Source organism: Cricetulus griseus, chromosome X (genome assembly GCF_003668045.3).
Source record: "Cricetulus griseus strain 17A/GY chromosome X, alternate assembly CriGri-PICRH-1.0, whole genome shotgun sequence".
Classification (NCBI taxonomy): Eukaryota; Metazoa; Chordata; class Mammalia; order Rodentia; family Cricetidae; genus Cricetulus; species Cricetulus griseus.
In genome coordinates, this window is record NC_048604.1 from 58,551,769 (window position 1) to 58,564,028 (window position 12,260).

At 33.3% G+C, this 12,260-nt stretch overlaps 1 protein-coding gene across 1 annotated transcript in view; it reads right to left on the reverse strand.

Moving 5' to 3' along the window:
* Positions 1-12,260, reverse strand: part of Dach2 (dachshund family transcription factor 2) — a 483,871-nt gene that overhangs the window by 246,545 nt on the left and 225,066 nt on the right. Inside the window, exon 3 of the mRNA XM_035449724.1 lies at positions 4,373-4,485. Coding sequence (XP_035305615.1) covers positions 4,373-4,485 — 113 coding nt within the window. The remainder of the gene's footprint in view (positions 1-4,372; positions 4,486-12,260) is intronic.

Sequence of the window (12,260 nt, forward strand, 5' to 3'; positions counted from 1 at the left end):
TTTAGCTACATAGTGCTCTCCATTTGCAAGTATTTTTTTGAAAAGACTCTTTACATAGTGTAAGGTGGCAAGCAAGTCACTTGGTACCGAAAGCTGGCCTCAAACTCACAGCAAACTGTGTCCCTCAGTATCACTAATGTGGAAATTACAGGTGCATGTCAGAGTGCCCAGCTAAACTCTAAGCACTCTGATACATCTACGTACATTTCCTGTCACACACAAAAATTATTTTTACTCAATTTGGTAAATTAAATAAGGTATTTGTATCATCAGCATAGTCATTACCTAAGTTATTATAAAATCTGAATAAATTAAACTTTAAATTAATCAACTTTATTATTTATGGGAAATATAACCCAGAAGAAATGAGCATCCTTGAAATTAAAAGAGAAGTACAAATCACAAAAACAAAAGAAATTCACATACAATAGAAAATATTATACCATATTATGCAAATAAAGAAATACAACTTGCCTTATATAACACCCATCTTTAAAGATTTATATGCCAATTTAAATCCAAGAACTACTTTTAGGTAAATCCAATAATGATGTTTTGAAAACTTCAGATTCTTTAAAAAGCAATCCTATTATGTAAATACTCTATACAACCTTAAGTGAAAAATGATAAAATTACAATATCTGAAAGTAGACACAATTGTAATTATCATTCTAATATGCACTTTAAAATGCAGTTTAATGTTATCAATTTAGAAAATAATAATACAAATAAATGCAATACAAAACCTGTTGTCAAAGTAAACATAACAGAACTTAAAATACTTCTAGCCACATATGATATTGAAACCTTAGGTAAAATAAAAAAACATATTAATTGTATGTAAATTTATGCACACACATATAACATTGTATATAAATAAAAATATTCAGAAACAAAGGAACCAGAAACAAGAAAGTATTGTACATCATTTCAAAAAAAAAAAAAAATCAGTGAGTACTAGAAGGAAAACTTAATGGCCACACACACAAAATATATCTAGAAAACCAGAAGCAATTAAGATACTGATTTGTAGAGCCCTGTTCAAATGGATACAACTACAAATTATTACTGCACCTAAGATTAGTAGAGGGGTCAGAAAGACGGTAAGAGATGGGGATTGCTATGGGATTGTATTTCCTGTTAATGTCAGAGGTTACACCTATAAAGTCTCACAAACATGACTGCCCAGCATATGAGCTCAACAGGGACAACAACCAAAGATATGAAAATGTGGAAGGGGAGAGCAGGCAACTAGGGGATGCTGAGGGGGGTGAAATAGTCTTCCCCAGGAAAGAATACACCAATTGGTTATACAATAACAAATGCTCAGCCATGAAAACATAAACGCATGTATCATTATAGAGGCTGATGGGGATGTGCATGTTTCTTTGTGGGGGGGATGGGTGTGTGTGTATGTAACAACAATAAAAATGGAGGCAATGACTTTGAAAGAAAGCAACAAACACATACACACAGAGATGTAACAACTCTTAATGAAAAGAGAGGCTGTCAATTTGAGAGAAAGCAAGGAGGGGCATAAGGGGGAGTTTGGAGGGAGGAAAGGGGAAGGAGAAATGAGGTAATTATAGTATAATCTCAAAAATTAAAAATCAACTAAAAATTTAAAATTATCTAAATGTTTCAATACTTTAAAATCAAATGTATGATATTTAAGCACGGTAGATATGCTCAAACATGAAATTTAGTGAAGATAACATTTACCTCTCCTAGTGGAAGAGAAAATGGTTTGTATAATTCAAAATAACATATAATTCAAAATTATTTGTACTTGATCTCATAAAACATTTTTCTAACATCTGACTATAGAACAAAAATATTCTTCAGCATATGAAATAATATATACAAAATAAGGAAGAGTAACCTTCTGGAAGTTTGAAGAATCCTTGATCTTCCCCTGAACTATAATTTCCTAATTTTCTGCTCTACAGAAGTTATATTTTGCCTTTCAATATTTATCCCCTTGATACTTCTGTCATCCATTCTAGGCATAAGCCAAGGACAACACATTGTGGGAAGAAAAGACAATTTTCCAATATATTTTGGACTCTCCATTATCACAAGAAGATAAATAATATAATATATGCCAAAGAAGATTGGAGCTCTAGAATTTTAAAAGGCTCGGGTTTAAACACAACTCTGCCACTCACTTACTTTAGTGCCTGAATTTAAGCTGACTGAGCACATATCCCTTGAAAAATGACATGAAGGCAATGTCCATAAGGTTTTAAAAATGAAATGAAATGTATATGAAACATTTAGTTTAATAGGAACTTAATATACATTAGAGCTTTCCCCCAAATAGATATGCTACTAATGTTTATTCAACAGTGGACTAGCTTCAAGGTATTTTTTTTAAATCATTTTTTCTTTCATCTCCATCTTGTCTAAAAGTGTGAACTCAGACTGCATTATTTACATAGTACTGCTTTTAGGCATACTTTTTGTATTTTAGAAGTTAAGATAGACATTATCTGTTGAGTATCAAGATAGAGTCCAGAAACTATTTTGTCTTCTGTATGTGGCTATCTGCACAAAACAACTTCCATTAATGTAATAATTTGTATGAATATATATTTATTTATAAATACTCAAGTTATCAAAGTTATTAGCATTTCCCCAAACCATGAATCCATTCCTAAATTATTTCTTGGCCAATGAAACCATCACGCAACTTATTGTCCAAATAGAACATTAATCATCTTGCTCTACTAGCTCCACATCTACATTCAGCCATTATAAAACAATAAATTCTTATTAATAAATCATTTTGGAACTTCATTTCTACTGAACTGAATGTGCCTTAGTTCAGATGCTCAGTTTATCTCTCTGGAATGGAAACAACTGTTCATTCTTTCTGCCATTAGTTTCATTTTTATCTACCCTCCACAGCAATTGATTTTAAAATATTTTCTCAGTTCCTTAGCAATTGTCCCTCTAATATATAAAATGTTTTAACAAAAAGTAAAGTGGTATACATTAGAACACATAAAGCTTTGATACTGGAACCTTTTTCACACTTCCTTCTGTGCCATCAAAATAGGAAGAAAAGAAAAAGAGAAGAAAAGTAAAAGAGGGTTCTGAAATATATTTGGGAATGTGTGCTCCATAGGAAAAGAGAAAATGTTTAACATTGTAAACCAAATGCTAGCTTCCTCAACTGTCATTTATTTTCTTCATTTTCTATTCAAAGCACATCACTTACAAGCCTCCGACCTCAAATCTCTCCTTTATTCTCTGTAATTTCATTGCTATTCCCCTGATGACAATAAACACTTTCTCATCTCTTCTGTGCTTCTATATGCCTGGAGTGTCATCCGCTGATTCTGCAAATCCAACACTAAGCCTACAAAACACAGATCTAAAGAGTCAATCTTTCTGATCATTACCCAATTTACCAAATTGATTTGTTTGCTTCTTCTTTGTGAGTTTATGCCACCTCATATCTAGTTGTATTATGGTCTCTATCATGCTCTAATATGATTATTATTATAATATTTTATCTTTTTTATTTAATTCTCAGACAACCAAGACTACTAGTCATATATTTTTCTGTTTCCTAAGGTATTGAAATACAAACAAATTAATGTTTCATAAATTTGTGTTATTGATAGATGATAGATAGATAATGATAGATAGATAGATAGATAGATAGATAGATAGATAGATAGATAGAGATAATATATAGAGAGGGGGAAAAGAAATGACTTTTCATTAAATTTGTTTTCCTTGGCATAAAAGTTTTAAACATTTTCATTTCTATTATAGAACTATTAGGCTAATTTTTCAAGTGTTATGTCTGTTCATGAGTACTTTCAGAGTATCGAGTTCTATGATAATTTATAAAATTAACATTATTAGTAGTTTACTTCAGTGTTCCAATTTTTTTCAGGGCAATGAACAGGCACAATATTACTACTAATATACTGTTGTTCTTAAGATGATGCATTTTCTTTTCACCTCCTTTAACTGGTATAGTAACTCTCACAATATACACAGATGCTCACAGCAAGCAAAACACATAGTGGTTGGCTATATAAGGTAAGTGTCTCACATGAAGCTTTCTGATGATACAGATTTATTCATTCCACATCTTTTCTCCCAGAATACAATATACACAGAGAAACAGATGTCTTATATGGATATGACTTTTAGAAAATCATATCCATTTACTTTGTGTCATTGAATTTTTTAAAGAAAATGTGTTTGCCTGAATACTCAAAAATATTCAATAATGCAACCTCTAGTAGTGCTTGAAAAGCTTCGAAGGGCAAGGTACTTACATTAATATTGGTTCATTTCAAACTTTGGGAAATAAGAAGAATCAAGGCTGTCATCAGACAGATTGCGTTACCTGTTGGAGTGATAATTCCTGGTGATAAGAGGCCTGGGACTGCATGGGGCAGAAGGCGGGCATTGTCTTGCAACACTCCCAGAGAACGCTTCGGGGGTCTGCCAGGTCTGGAACTGTTGGAAAACAAAGAGAAAACTCAAATACCACTACTTGATACATTTGTGGGAAATATATAGAACTTTACACAAGAGACGATGCACTGTCATGGGTTAATAAGGAAATCCAACATTTTACAATAAATTTCACAATGTACTTATGACTAATATTAAAGCCACCAAGGATCAATTTCCAGTTTAGATTTCATTTGTAAGCCAGTACTTTGAAATACATATCACCTGTTGTGAAGAATTCCTAAATTACTCTTTGCCCTTAAAGGTACGTGATCTCTGGTCTCAATATGCACAACTAAGGTTTGAGAAAGTGAATCACAGAATTAAGACTGTAAAAAATTATACAGTATAAGCCTCTACTCAACACACCATCTGTGAGATGTAGAATAAAACACAATGTTTATTAGCATTTATGCAGCTGCTGGAAATCAAATATTTATTTACATATTTTATTGGTCCCCTGAAAATTTTGTAGTGTGTCATATTTAATCCTCCCTCACTTCTTCCTCTTCTATATCCACACAACTTTGTATCCTATTAGTTTTAAATCCATAAAGTCCCATTTTTGCTGCCCATATATTCTAGCTGAATCAAAACTTGAAGCATTAACCTAAACTATCCCATTTACACATTCTTAGCTCTAGTGCCAAAAGTTCAAAACTGACAGTGTCAGAAGCTGTGAGTTGAGGTGAGTGATAAAAAGCCTGCTTTGCCTGCACATAGTCGTAAGTTCAATCATAAGTACAAAGGTGCAGTGGAGAAAAATAAGTTGCAATTGCAGAAATAAAATAAAATAAAAATTTGTATATATGTTTCCACTATTTCATTCCCTAATATACTATACTAAAATCATCATCTGGGGGGGGAGGTGATGCCACAATTTGCAGGGCTGGTAAGCATAGAATGCTCAAAGACATTCTCAAGTTACTATATATTTTATTCCATTAAATTTATTTATTTATTTATTTATTTATTTATTTCTGTTGAAGTGTTACATGTCATAGCATGAATGAGGGGGTGAGAGGACAACTTATTGACTCACATCTCCCCTTTTACTATGTGGGTCCTGGAGATCGAACTCAGGTCCTTAGGTTTATCAACAAGTGCTTTTATCCACTGAATCATCTTGCAGGCTCCACATTTTACATATTACTTTTAATTTTGTTAATAAGACAGTGTTGCTGCCTTTTAATACAAATGCATTTCATATTGAATAAAAGGACTCGACTAAAGAAATACTGCAAAACACTATATTAAATAGTGAGAATAAAAAATGTATGAAGTTCATATAGACAACATTTCCAAAAATGACTTCTGGTTCACAAAGAGATACGAGTTAAAATACATTCTATCAACTTTGCAGTAGTAAAGTGATCCATCAATATAATACAAACTCTGCTTTTCAATGAAGACAACTTCTAGCAACTTTACACAGAGGTACTATTACCAAGCTCATTTTTCCACAAATTGTGCTAGTGTTATTTTCTGCCATTACACATCAATATTATATATCATTCTAGCAAGAAAATTTTTTTCTCATTTAATGTTTCAATTTTATAAACTTTCTGTTACTTTTTGTTCAATTCTGGGTCATAATTCATTTTATTTAATTCAGTGCCATTGCCCTGTTTGTCCTTGCCTATCTTATGTCTTCTTGGATCGTCTAAGGGTGCTGAAAAGGAAACACAACTATTTACTTCAACTATCTTTTAAGGACCCGGGATCAAAGAATAATGTTTATCAAGGTATATAGTCATTTAATGAAGATAAATTATTTTATTAAAGAATACTCACCAAATCTAGACATTATCAGTACTTAATTGTATCTCGAGCTTTGTCACAGCTCAAGCATCCTATTTAAATCCACCTGCTTACTCTGTTCTTTCCCCATGTTTTTTGGTGCTTTCTCCATCCTCATAATCACTCCTTACACTGTCAGCTGCAGAAGTCTGAAACCTGATACCATTTCCAATTCCGTATGAGGAACTATATGACAGCCAACTTTGAAAGCTATCTAATTTAATTAGTTGTGTGTGTATGTATGCAAAACCTCCTTAAAATAATTTTTAAATAAGTTGAGAGATACTACAAGACTCTTGGTTTAGTAGTTCCACTTGGAATTCTAAAATTTGGATGGGTACTGGATAATCCATGGCTCATGTCACATTCAATAGACACGTATATACACTTCAGGGAATCATATTCTCCATTCTTGTATACTTCTATTTTCTAATTTATATTAGTATGATTGTGAGTTAACCAAACTGGATTCTGAGCTCCATGAAGACATATGAAGATATAATAGTATAGATCACTGAATCTTAAGCAATTCTTATGGTTTGAAGCATACAGAACATACAGGATGCCCAGTAAATGGTTAATTAAACCCATTAGTTGACAGGTGGGAAATACTTATGTCATGGTTTCTACAGTTTCCAAATATTCATTAGATTGTTTGTTCTACTTACTAACATGAACAGAGAGCTATTTCTATTATTTATTCATCAGATCATCATTTTATTTCAGACCCTGTACTCTAATGCAAGTATATAAGCTTCAGAACATGATCTACTCAAATATGATTATATAATTTGAAAGACGTCACTGCACAATGCTGTGAGAGATGCAGGAAACTCAAAGAGGTCATTAGCGGTTAAATGTTTCTGCAGTCATATATATGTGTAACAATATAACTAGTTCAGTCATCCAATAAACACATATGTGCTAGGTATCTGTTACCTAAAGTTAATGCTAGGTATCAGTGATACATAGGGTAAAATATAAACTTGAAAGGAAAGATTATCTGTTATGACTTTTCTAATGGTATATTGTGAGAACATGGAACAAATTCTGACTTTGAAAAATGTGTGTTCTTGTGACATGAATATATGTTTGCACTATTATTTATTTTTATTGAATCTTTAATGAGAATGGTGATATCATATTTCTCTATAGTCATGTTCAAATGTGCCTGAACAAAAATCCCATACATATATCATTGACTTTAATATTTTTGCAAGGCTAAGCACTTAGAACAAATTAATTGGAATTATGTTAGTGACAATAATTTGTAATTAGTAAATTTCTATAAGATATGCAATATAATTAATAGTATTGATAGTTTAAGACTGAATTATAATATATAAGAAGACATTAATAGTTCTAAAATCCTACATTTCATTTCCAAGTTAATCCTGAGAATATGATGAAAGACCATGAAGAATTTCGTAAAAGCTGGGAAAGATCACGCGTCTTTACAGATGATCCTGTGAAGCTTCTTATCTTTAAGAACTTTATTATCATTAAGCATATATTTACATATTAATCAAGACAAATAAACATGTGGTGATTTAACTAGTAAACTGTTATTTGGATGACAATTTAATCAGCATAGGTTGCAAGGTCCATCATTGAAGCATCCTTTTTCCACTAAAATATTGATTGCATTACTGAACTCAGTAATGCTTTATGTTACAGAGCACAAATAACCATGTAATTACTCTTTAATTGAATGATAATTGCTTCTTGGCAATTATTTGTTTCAGTTTAATTACAAGGTTATTTATACTCTGTAAAATGAAGCCCCCCACTCACACTTTAAAGTTCCTACACAAATAGCTCTGCTGGTATGTCACCCTTACGTACTACAAAAAGAAGCTGCTAAGAAACATGCTAAATAACCCCATAAAATAGCAACGATTTTCACAAATTATTAAACTATTAAGAGATTCTGTTCTGTAGAATTAATACTACATACAACACTTAATTATGTAGATTTAAATTATTGCAGTCTCCTGGTTTTAGCTGAGTCCATATTTTTATGTAGTTTGACCTATTATGGTTTTCGTCTTCATTTGATAAAATTGTTTAGCAGAAGTGAACAAGCAACCCAATAACCTGAAATTAAAAGGAAAAAAACACATAAAAATAATGGTACTTCATATTTCTGTAATTGAACTAAATTCACATTAAACTTATAAACTTTGTAAAACTGCTCTCTCTCAAAGAGAGAAGTTCATTAAGTCTTCTAGTAACAATATGTGACTCTGTGCCGTATCTGTTTCTAGTTGTAACGTACACTGTAGCGATGCTTGCCACATTAAGATCACGAAATTTCTCTGTTAGAGTTTTTATTTCATGAAGCCATCCATTTATAAATCAATGGCTAAATGACTGGAGAATGCAAATTATTTCTTTCTCCTAAATTTATAAAAACTATTTAATAAATTATTGATTCCATAAACCTTTAAGCTATTTAATATAAATTGTATAGGCAGCAGTTAATTTCATAAAGAATCACGTTATATCATCTTTGTCAGTAAACTATTTTCTTCTATTGTTAAAGAAACAAACACAGCATTTTGTGTCTAAGAAGACACCCAAAGATGCACTTACCAATAGATAAGGATGTTTTTACTAGCAGCATGCAAGCCCCACTGTAACTGAATTCCTTAAAGAGGATCTGTCATCGGTGATGCAAGACTCACTCTTCACTTCTTACAATTATTGCTACTTGAAATCCTTTCAGACAGTACCATGAATGTGTAATATTTTGTCTTGCATTAAGTGTCCAAAAAAAACCTCACAATAACTTTGAAGATGTTGTCTACCTTCCTATGAAAGCGCTGTTAGTGATTTCCTATGTGCTTGCATAACTAAATCAGGATCTTTTTTGCTAGAACACTAGATTTTTAATTGAAATCTCTGGCATGTAAGAACCCAGAACCATATTCTTATCAAGTAATTAGCTCACTACAGACAGCTCTATAACATAACCTCAGCAAAATACAAGCCCTTCATAAGAATCCAACTGAATGATATCAGACAGAGAGGACATGGAAGTTTGGACCTTTAACATACTTCAAAGATAATATAATAATGTCTTTATTTCTAGCCAGTAGAAATATTCAGAAGTTATGAAAATATAGGCAGTATGGTTTACTTAGAAAAACTATGCCATTGTTGGTATACTCTGGAACACGAGGAGATGATCCTCCCCTTTTCTCCCTCCTCTCCCCCACTTCTTTGTCCTCTCCCCTTCCTTACTATCATAAGGTGAACGCCCTGTTGCCACGATATTCTGCCTTGCCAAAACAAGACATGCACTGAAATGCACTGAAATGTCTTAAACTGTGAAACAAAATATATTTTTAAGGTCTAAATTATTTTCTCAAATAAGTTAGGTTTTTCTCAAGTGACTCTCCTTCAGCAGCCATCAATTCCCAATATCTCCTCTAGTAAGGGTGGGACCTAGAGGGCTACTCAGCAATCCTTGGTAGGATTTTGACTGGCAGGATCTTATGTTGGTAACCATATCCATTATGAGTTGATTCTTGGAACATACGTTACAATATGATCCTATGCCCAGAGGATGTCTACAAACCCATGAGCACAGTCAGCCCTGTTATGTACAGGAAGTTCTTAATAACAATAAAAATGAAAGAAGCATGTAGATGTAAGGGAGAGTAGATAGCCGCCATTAAGGGGAGTCAAAAGAACAAAACTAAGAGTGTCACATTATTTTATTTTAAAATTTATTGTGACATGGGGGAGGGCCTATGCCTGGCCAAGGATGATGTGGTGGACTTTGGGAAACCCCCATCGAAGGCCCTAACCTGCCTGGGGAGTGAAGGGTGGATGGAGGTGGGGGGGTAAGGAGGGAGGGATGGGGGAAGGGGAGGGAGAGGGAGAAGGGATTGACATGTGAAGCTAGCTTGTTCCCAATTTGAACTAATAAAAATTATAAAAAAAATGTATTGTGAGGCTATAGTAGTTAAGGTAGCATTAGTTTTGCATAAACACAGACACTTTTTACCAATGCACCACAATAGAAAGCTAAGAAATAAATATACATATTTACACTGTTTTTCAACAGATGTGCCAAGGACACACATTGGTTTAAAAAAGGGGTTACTTCAGTTGGCCTGAACAAGGGAGAGCACATGGACCCCAGATGTTGTCTGGGAGGCCAGTACAAGACTGATCCAGACCCCTGAACATGGATGTCAATAAGGAGGCCTCTGCACTCCAGGGAGCCTCTGGTAGTGGATTAGTATTTTTCCCTGGTGTAAGAAGGGACTTTGAGAGCCCATTCCATGTGAAGGGATACACTCTAGCCCTGGAAACATGGGGAAAGGCCCAGGCCCAGCACAGGAAGATTTGGTGGACTTTGCAGAGCTCCTGTTGAGGGCCCTACCCTGCCTGGGGAGTGGTGGGTAGATGGGGTTGGGGGTAGGTTGGGGGTGGGGGAGGAGAGATGGGGGTGAGGGGAGGGAGAGGGAGAGGGAGAGGGAGAAGGGAGAAGGGACTTACATGTGAAACAAGCTTGTTCCCTAACTTGAACTAATAAAAAAAAATTAAAAAGGGGTTACTTACAGAGTTGGAAAAATTACTTTAAAAGTTGCATCTGATAGAGAGAAATATTATTTATATGGAATTCAATCAACTCAACAACAAGAACACAACTGAAATAAGTATGATGCTGTGTAGAAACTTCTTAATAGAAAATATGAAATTGACTAATGAGTATATTAAAAAGTATTTAAATATCCAAATCATCAGAGGAAAAGAAGTACAATGGGATTATCAGTTCCCTCCTGCTGGAATGGTTATTATCAACAAGAGAAGGGATAGGGAGGGCTGGCAAGGATGTCGAATAAAAGGTTGAAAGTGTGGAAAAATCAGTTTATACAACTATAATGAAAAATACATGGAGGTCCTAAAATATTAGAAAAATATATCATTTCTTCGATTCTGCAGTCTCCCTACTGAATATAGATCCAAAGATATTTAATGATAGGTTAAAGTCATCTGTACTGTCGGATTTATTTCATTACTATTCAAAATAGGTGGGTACTAGCCTAAGTGTCCATCAGATGATGAATGGATAAAAATATATAATACACATATGCCAGCCATAAATAAGTTTAAAATTCTCTTTTGTGGAAATATGGACAAATTTGGATAACATTAAGTGAAATAAATCATGTATAGAATAAGAAATCATTGAATGATATCATTCACTTTTGAAATCTAAGAAAGTCAGCTGAATGTTGACTGCATTAAGCTAGTATCGTTAGGGGAAGAACTAATATCGGTCACAGGATATATATAATCACAGATATATAAGAGCAGCATTTTATTAGATGGCACATTTATAGATAACTGTTATACTGTCAGGGGTGTACATATAATACTACTGAAAATAGCTAATGTGGCAGGTTTCACAATGTATATATTTTAATGCAGTTTCACAGTAAATATATGAAATGGTTCATTCTATTCCCTCTCTTTTCCTTTCATTTTGAAGTCATTTAAATTTGAACCGACTCAAATATCACAACTAAATTTGAAGACGAAATAGCCTTGGCAACTAAATATAGAATAATGTACTTGCAAATTGATTTTTTTCTTAAATCATAGTTTCTAAGAGAATGTACAATGTGGCAGGTCACAGATGGGTCACTTGAAAATATACGTGAATTTACCTGCTTCCCTGAGAAACTGAAATATGGTAAGGTTGAGTTTCATCAACTGTCAAATAGGCCAAAATGCCTTAACACAAAGAATTATTATAAATAGCCACTGCTAATAAAAATCTTACATAAAAATAACATGCAAAATGAAATAAAATGACTAAAACGTGAATATATTTGTGTCAAATTTCTCAATTTAACTAGGCTGACACTTTATATTCTAATGCTGGCACCACGTATTTTCTTTGGCAGTGTTTCTATCACAAAGTCATTTTCACTTGTTTTAGCTTTGCAAAGTCAATG